Below are 8642 nucleotides of genomic sequence, written 5' to 3'. Positions count from 1 at the left end.
TATCGTATCTTGAGTATTTGAGATGCGTACCGTTAGACTTGTATTAATAATACCTTCACCAGCAGCAAACATCTGTAAATGCCCTGATAAGACAGCAAAGTCAGATATATTTAATGCAGGTGTTCCTCGTTCACTGTAAATATTAACAGCATTTAGAGTTGATCAATTGCTTTACTATTCCGAGTATGCCAGTGAGCAATCTGCAAGGAGATGACATTCATTTTGAGAATCTTGATTGACAAAGTTGAAAATCTTAAAAAAAAAACGTTCCTCTCCCGCTAAACGCCTGAAGGCGACGGTGACTCACCGGATGCCACGATTGGGTCAGTGAGTCCAACATATTTCCTCAGAGCTGGTCATTGATCAAAATATTGATATATTCATGATCTCCAGAGAAAGAAACCCAACAACATTGGTGATGCACTGACCTTTTTCCCTGTCACCACCTACAGGTAAAACCTTTCATGGATCTACTGAAATATCACCACGTTGACATATGTCCACATCCCTAATGCACTTCTCATGTCTTGACAACGTTTTGTTGTGTGTGTATGTGTGTGTGTGTGTGTGTGGGGGGGGGGGGGGGGTCTTTTTCCTACCGGCCAAGTCAGTATGACCTACTACAAATTTCCCTTTCCAATTACTCAATTGTTAGCTCCTCTGCTTAATTGATCAGATAAACAAAATTTTCATCAAAATCTAAATGAAAACTTAATTCCTGTACATTTTTGCGTCATCCGGGATTTACGCACTTTTTTTGGGACGGGAAGAGATTGACGACACATTTTTCTGGCGCGCGTCTTTTTGTGTTGTAGTGTGTGCTGTAGTGTGCCACTATATTGTTCTTATTTCACCTATGGAACTAAAACAAATATCGGCCACAACACCCCTGCTTTGATGGTGCGTAAAAGCTCCACAGCCATGAACAAGGCGTTGTGCGTTTCGTCCGTGAAAGCTGGGTAAGTTTTGCACCGAGGAGTTCCTGACGGACACTTTGGCATCCGAGGTAACCTGATGGATTTTAATTAACACAATCTGCTACTTTCAAGGAAGACAATTTTTGGGGAACCTTCTGTGTCTCAATCTGTTGCCATTTCAGCGATTTCATTACGCGTTATTGCTCTTGCACATTTACACCTCGCCGTGGCGATCGCGTGGGAGGAACGATGTTTTTGTGTAACACAAGTGCCATAAAGGACTGGAGCTATTTTCTGTCTCAGATCTTACCTTTGCTGAATAAAACTACAAGCCTGGCCGGCATGGACAAAGCGGAGGACGTTACGACGACCATGGTGACAGCTCTGCAGCCGGATAGCGCCATGAGCGCAAGTAACCCGCCTCTCAATCCCAACCATACCTCGGGCACGGAGCACGTCTTTCAGTACTCTTACTCAGAGAGTGACCTGCTGTACACAGACTCCCGGACACCTGCGCGAGACTCCATCCCGCTGCCCAAAGCGGTTCTCTACCTGGTTATGGCAGGGCTGGTGGTGGTCGTGGTAGCGTATGCGATAGTTGGACACCTCGTCAAAGATGTGATTAATGAGTTTGTTGGTATGTGACCCCATCTCCTGTGTGCATGTGTGCGTGTGCGTGTACTCTCACTAGCTTTACTAAGAGGAGGATGAAAAGATTTGGAGTTTCAGTGTAAAGAGAAGGTGGTAACGCAATAGAGACAAAGAATATGAATATAAATAAATACATATATATATATATATATAATATTTTATTGGATATTTTAAAGATGTATTACAATTGTGTATTGAAGACTGTTTTGGGTAAAACTCCAACCAATTGTGTAGAGCATTTTGTACACTCATAAAAATCGAACATTGTAAAATCCCTTGTTCTGTTCTCAGCCAATGACCTTGTGAGGAAGACATCCTGCCAAAGTACACAATCACCAAGTGTTGGTTTGAAAAATGGGAAAGTAGTCTAATGTGTCACTATTTTTGAAGAGCATCCTGTGGGCGATACATAATGAATGAATGAATGAATGAATGAGTCTATTTTTACGTTTCATGGTGCTGACATGACTTCATAGTCGGCTTGTTACATCAAGGGATTTAAAGCCAAATGAAAGATTTCACTCAGTAATGTTTTGCGTACTGGCAGATCAGGACAGGGACACATTAAGCAGCAGCAAGGGGTCCCAAAATGAATGGAAAACGTGCTCTGTGTATATATTTACGCAGTTTTTATAGTTCAAGTACTTAAAGATGCTCTCTTTGAGGTCCAACATTGCCCTCACAGAGGAATATAAATTATTCTGAGAATGTGATAACAAATCAATTTCAAAATGTATCAGATTTTGGAGCAACGTGACAAATCTGGGGTCACCACATTCTAGATTTGTGGCAACACAAATATGGGGATGTTACAACAAATCTCGGAATAATGAACAATTAGTAGTAAGAGTTTTATCACAGTTTTAGAAGGAATTGAAATTCATTTACATTGGAAACAAGGGGTACTACAGTTAAATCGCTCTTTAACACTTAACATTGGATCTCAATGGTTGAAGTTAAAACAGAGGATTTTTTATTCAGCTATAAATGAAACAACGTCTGGGAAGGCTACTGATGAGACAGTGGTTGTTGTTCTGGAGAACTCACACCTGGATCAGGGCAGTCAAAGACATCAATGGCCTTGTCATGAAGGAACCGCTTACACACTCTGGCCACACGAGGCAGTGCATCGTGCTGCACCAGGAGGCATTCAGGGCCCACTGCAACAGCCCGGGTCTGACATTGAGTCTGAGGATTTCATCCTGGTACCTAACAACAGTAAAGGTTGGCTAGCCCTTAGACGTTTGGGCGATAACGATATGCTTCCCCAGACCATCGCTGACCCACTGCTGAAAAGATCCTGCTGGATGATGTTGCATAATTATAAGACTGACAGTTTGAGCGAAACGTGCACACGACTGAGGTCGTTTTGTTGGGCAGTGGCAGTGCTCCATGAGTTCCTCTTGCACAAAAGGAGCAGATACTGCTCCTGCTGTTGGGATGTTGCCCTTCCACAGCACTGTCATGCTCTCCTCCTGTAACGGCCCGCCTGCTGGTACCTCCTCCACTGTCTCAATAGCGTGATGGGAGACACAGAAAACCTTGTTGCGACAGATTATATGATTGTGCAACCGTGGATGAGCTGGACTACCTGTGTGACCTGAAAGGACTGAAGGTACTTAATCATACTCGTGACAGGGGCACTACCAAAGTAACTAGAAAAAATCAGCCATGACGAACAAGGAGAGAGAAAAGAACTTCCATTTCCTTTTTGGGGTCGTCTTGCTGATGCCACTCCTATCCATAAACGCAAATGCTTATGCTTTATCCCAGAAGTTGAATTGACTTTATGTTATACTGTGATGTTTAAGTGCTCCCGTACTTCTTTGACCTGGGAGAGGGGGGGACAAAATAACATTTCTGACTAAGAACAAGTTTTTGGGGTTTTGCTTTTTGGTGCGCTCCCAGGTGTGTGTATGTGGGCGAAGGGGTTATAGCATTTTTTTAAATTTGATGCACCATAACAGTTTGGAGATTTACTAAGAGAAATATAAATCTGACATTTTTAAGGCACAATTTAATGAGAAATCCCGTGTTCTGGGTCTGTGTTAAAGCGCAGGGCTTGTTATTTTTAGTGTAGTTACATCTTTACCAAAAGAACAACAACTTTCTATTAGACTGGGTTCTCTGTTACAACTGTGTACCATGGCTCCTCATACCTAGTTCTGGTTCTAGATCTGTGCATACATGCGGACATCAATCTTGGAGAGGATCTGAGAGACGCTTGCCGTGCGGCACCTGTATCACACTCAGTCACATTATCCCACCACTACGTGTTATCTCATGTGTTTCAATGACTTCTGTTTCTGCCTTGTCTTTTGTCTTAAACTCAGATGGACACAGATGGAGTTGTGGGCAGAGTCACTAACATGCCTGTTCTTTTGCTCCGTGCATGTAGGTGGAAGCAGGTCGATGGTTGTTGAGGGTGACGCTGGTGAAACTAGTGAACAAGGTAAAAAAACAAGCTCCACAGTCCGCAGCACTTTGCTTTGCCACAGAGACAGACTGGCCCCGTTTCAATTTGACAGCAGACAGTAAGAGCTTATGTTTCGGTCCCTCACCATCCACATGTAAACTCACACAGACGCGCTTAAAGAGTCGCACCGGCGATGTGTTTAGGCTTTTTGCCGAGGTGTAAATATGGAGCATTCATGTTTTAGGGCATAAAGCCCACAGGGGACACTTCATCAGAAAAGCAAAAAAGCATGTAGTAGACATATTATGATCCAATAAATACTGTAATGAATAAAGAGAGGGCCCATAAGGTATTGCTAATTCTGATAATTTATATCTGTATGTTACTTTTTGTTATAGTAGTAGTTGTAACCTATAGCAGTAAGTATCACAGGGGTACCAATGAATAAAAAACTCACACGTTCACCCTGAAACCCGAAGGTGAGTGTGGGAAAATGAGATAGTTGAATGTGAGGTGGTCCCTTGTGGTCATGTTTCAGTTCTTTGGGCCGGAGGAATTCCTCACTGCCTTCTGTCTGTACTTCACACTGTTAACTGCCCGCCTTAATCTCAGCTCCTCATCTGACAGAACAATGATTGATGTGTCCCAATACAAAGGCGGCTCCACCGCTCATGATGGGGCTGCTGTGCAGCAGACTTCTCCCCCAGAAACAATTTTATGGTGCTCTGCCTCTAATGGAATTACAGGAGCTGAACCCATCGTAGCTTTCTGTCAGATGAAGTGTGCAGTCATGTCGTGTGCATGTTTTAAATACTCAGATTGCTTGACTGAGGAGCTTTGTACATGATTCATCTAAGGCCACATCTGTGAAGGCTTTAATACTCAAAGTTTTTTTAAAGCTACAATAAATTGTTTTGTTTGAGTTTTTTTGCCATTGTAAATCTAAAGTAGCTATTAGCTTTAATTAAAAGTGAAAGACGCCAGTTTATTTTACTTTGATAATAGGATGAATCACTAGGATGAATACACTTAGTACCTCAAATGGGTTTCGTGTGTAATTTTTACGCTCTGTGTTACATTAAATTTAAGTACATTGAAGTATCTTATCAATACAACCCAAATTTATGAAGTTAGAAAATGTTACAATCTAAAATCACCTTTCTTTTGACTGAGATTAATATTGTTAAATCTGCACGGATTGACAGAATAACAACAGTATTGTGCCTGTGTCTCTCTTCAGCTTGGGTGTGTGGCTCTCGTGGACTTACTAACTGCAATAATACTGAGATAAACTGCATCTCCAACAACATTAACGTGATGAGTGAGCTGGCCGAGAGGCCCCGGGTGTTGGAAATGAGCTACATATCCCTGAACCACACAAACTGCCTGAGTGCCAACAGACCGGAGGAGTCAGCAGTCACCATAGATGAGACATTACAGCAGCGACCCCCGGACACACACTCTGGGACTTAACCTGTGATCTTCCGACCTACCTGGAGAGATATAAAGCAACGTGTTTGCTTGCGTTGCTTGTCCAAGTGGATTTCATGAATTGAAGCTCTCTCCACTGTTTCATCACGTACAGGTGGACTGTAATACTTGTCTAATGGTGGGAAAGAGAAGCATTTGAATTGTCTTTACTTGAATATTGGAGGAATTGAATGATGATGTTTGTATCATATCGGCCTCTTTTGTGTGGAGATTGCTAAGTTTGAACGGCTTCAGCTGTTTTTGGACACGCAGGCAGAGAGACAAACGTTTTTTGTGTTAATGTGACATATGCAGTTCAGAGTAACCATAAACAATAAGTAATCACTCTGAATGTACAATACACGCTGGTCACTGCTTACAGTCATTGTAATTATTGTAAGAATTGCGTCAAGCACTTCCAATGACTGAGGAAGGCATCAAATGTTAACGTCCTCGCCACATGTTGTGTAATAACGCTGAAACTACTGCGGGAAAAACATTTTTGCAAAAAAAAGTCAAATGCTGCGTGTATTTGGGCAATTGTAAAGAACAAATTAAACGTAGTAACCTTTCTTGTTAAATGTCTGAACATGGCATCACCTTTGAAGCAAAATGTGTTCATTGTTTTAATATTTAAGATTTCATGCAAAATAGCTTCATGCCAAAGCCTTTGTTTACCTTTCTTACCTCACTGTTAAGGGCTACGTACTACTGTTGATGAGTTTGTGACATCACTACGCTACAACAAATGTGGCTTATTGGTCTGTGCATGCTGTGATCGTTGTGCGCTGCTTCTGTAAACTGTGTTTGGATGATCCAGTGAACTACAGTGGAGAGTTGTTCAGGATGGATAACACTCTTTTGATCAACTGGCAGCAGAATAGAATCACTACTTAAACATTAATTGGGAGCCTGTTCTATGTTACTGATGAACTACATTTTTGTCTCAGATTTACACATGCGCATGTTTGATGTGATTCAAGAGACCTGTTGTAAGTGTTATCTAAATCAATGATGTAACTATAGCAGAGCTAATTTTACAGATGTTTCCATTGGCATTTCTGTTCATATTGATGCGGTTAATCACGTTTAAGTCATCTAATAAATAGTCTTGAGCAAAGGTGGTGTAAATCACTTAATTATTATTTTCATATCCAAAACTGAATCTGACCTCTGGGTATGTTCACATTGCTGATGACTAGTATCTACTAATAAATAGAATATCACTATTCACAGAGAAAGAATTCAACTTCACATAAGAAATAAAAAAACAGAAACACAATCTGAGAAGCTAGTTAGATACGTTGTTTTTTTGCTTGTCGAAGGTTTCCTTGAGCAAGAAATCAGACACATTTATTGACTTGATATAAACGTTTAATATTTTTTGTGTCTTTTTTTTAATTCATTCATTTTATTTCTCACCATGGAAAAATATTTGTACATGCTTTAACATACTTATCTAATATGTTAATATTGTTCATTTTTGCTTGTATATTTTCAAATACATTTTATTCTTATATCACACCAATCACCAAGACAAATTCCTTTATGTGTAACATACGTGGCATTAAATGGATTCTGATATAAATTTAAAACCCATAGAGGAAACTTGACGTTGAACATGCCTCCTGCTAAATTTTTTAACTTCCAGTCTCAGATGTTCTTCAACGCAGTGACCAACTGGCGTGATGATGCAGAGGAAATACTAATGAGCACGTCACCCTGCTCACACACGTATTACAATACCAATCAAATTCTATTTAAGGCTCCAACACATCTCAGGCCAACGCTGATGGGATTCCTCCAACGTTTCATATGTTGAGCCACGCTGGAAGTTGGTCCAGACTTACATTTCTAAACCCTCTCTGGGTGCTCTGGTGTCTGCTGCTGCAGGAACACCTGCATCTTCTTCTCAGAGTTAAAGTTATCTCAAATATATTTGAACAATTAGAATACTTTTGCTGGATTCAAGTTTTCTGTGACTCTTAAAAGAACAGACTTAAAGAGCTTGGCATGAAACTCCTTTTTTTTTTTTAAGACAAGACAAACAAATCTGGTGATTTCACCCCCATCTGAAAGATTTATCACTTGAGCACATTGCTGCCGAGGAAAAGTCAGGAAGACAATGAATTTCATGTGACAGCACAGCAACCCACTCTTAATGTGTCATCACCATAATCACCTGCAGTCTGAAATATTCATGCATGGCTCTGTTCTCAGGACAAACTCCAGCCTGTTACTCTTAATTCTGTTGTTACTGGTGTCAGCTAAGGTGGGTGAGGAGCTAATGAAAGAGCAGCAAGGATTGCCAGCAACCCTTCCCACCGAGTATCCATCTGTTCCACTAACCTGCCCGTTCCACATTTCATTGACATTAGGACATTTTAAATATGTTCAATATCTATTTAATTCAAAGGGCAAAAGTGCCCCCATGTGGCCATATAACCACAAACCTGTGGATATTAAGGGAACCAGTAACAAACTCAAAAGCAGTGACAAATTGTTTTTTTTAAGTGTGATTGAAATTAAGTGCCGACATTAGGTAATTGATTTTGGAAATTTGTGTAAGTCTGTCGACAACATACTCTCTCTCTCAGATAGAAATGTTCTAGGACATTTTGAATAATTTTTAATTAAAGTGGATTTCATAATAAAGGTTTAATATTGAACACAAATACACTGTTGTTTTTCAGTGGCCTCTATCTGACTGCGACAGACTCAATGACATGTCGTAATATTATTATGTTCACACAATGTAGTTGTGTCCGAACACGTGGAACTAAAAAAAAATTGAATCAGGATGAACAAGTAGACAACAGTGCTGTGTAAGTTTGGCAACGATTGCTGAAAAATGGTTTCATTGTGAAGGAAAAGAAGGCAAGAATTATTTGATAATAATTCAGCCAGACGCGCAGGACTAACATACAAAATGTGCTACTTGGACTCACAATTTAAGGCTCAGTCTGTGTTACGGTACAATTGTTAAAGCAAGCACAAAAGAAATTCAATTAGTAATAATCCACCAAATGATGTGTGATGGTTTGCTTTGTACAGACGGATTAAGCAAGTAACACATTTTTTTTATTAAAAAGCAGCTACATAGATAACTGAGTCCCATATGATAATGCTTCAGTACCTGGATCCAGCCTGCACATGGCCTCACTTTGCATGACAGTCTTAGACTTTTT

General features: G+C 40.4%; 1 protein-coding gene across 2 annotated transcripts; it reads left to right on the top strand.

The window, feature by feature from the left end:
- The first annotated feature begins 737 nt into the window (after window positions 1–737).
- LOC119216139 (uncharacterized) lies at window positions 738–6566 on the top strand. 2 transcript variants are annotated; one of them, XM_037468601.2, is made up of 4 exons: window positions 738–959; window positions 1221–1554; window positions 3967–4020; window positions 5225–6566. In XM_037468601.2, the coding sequence occupies exons 2-4, from the start codon at window positions 1260–1262 to the stop codon at window positions 5455–5457; spliced, it is 582 nt and encodes a 193-aa protein (XP_037324498.1). In that variant the 5' UTR covers window positions 738–959; window positions 1221–1259; the 3' UTR covers window positions 5458–6566. The 2 variants fall into 2 exon arrangements, with proteins under 2 accessions (XP_037324498.1, XP_037324497.1); XM_037468600.2 differs by having other exon boundaries at window positions 738–1554.
- The last annotated feature ends 2076 nt before the right edge of the window (window positions 6567–8642 follow it).

This window comes from Pungitius pungitius, chromosome 7, assembly GCF_949316345.1.
Source record: "Pungitius pungitius chromosome 7, fPunPun2.1, whole genome shotgun sequence".
Classification (NCBI taxonomy): domain Eukaryota; kingdom Metazoa; phylum Chordata; class Actinopteri; order Perciformes; family Gasterosteidae; genus Pungitius; species Pungitius pungitius.
The sequence above is the reverse complement of the archived record's forward strand: the minus strand, read 5'-3'. Positions and strand labels throughout refer to the sequence as shown.

What these genes read in the sequence shown, in the direction of transcription:
- LOC119216139 (XM_037468600.2), top strand. Translation starts at nt 1,167, where the DNA reads ATGTTTTTGTGTAACACAAGTGCCATAAAGGACTGGAGCTATTTTCTG. An exon ending in TGTGATTAATGAGTTTGTTG is followed by an intron (nt 1,555 to 3,966) that starts GTATGTGACCCC and finishes CCGTGCATGTAG; the next exon opens with GTGGAAGCAGGTCGATGGTT. An exon ending in TGGTGAAACTAGTGAACAAG is followed by an intron (nt 4,021 to 5,224) that starts GTAAAAAAACAA and finishes GTCTCTCTTCAG; the next exon opens with CTTGGGTGTGTGGCTCTCGT.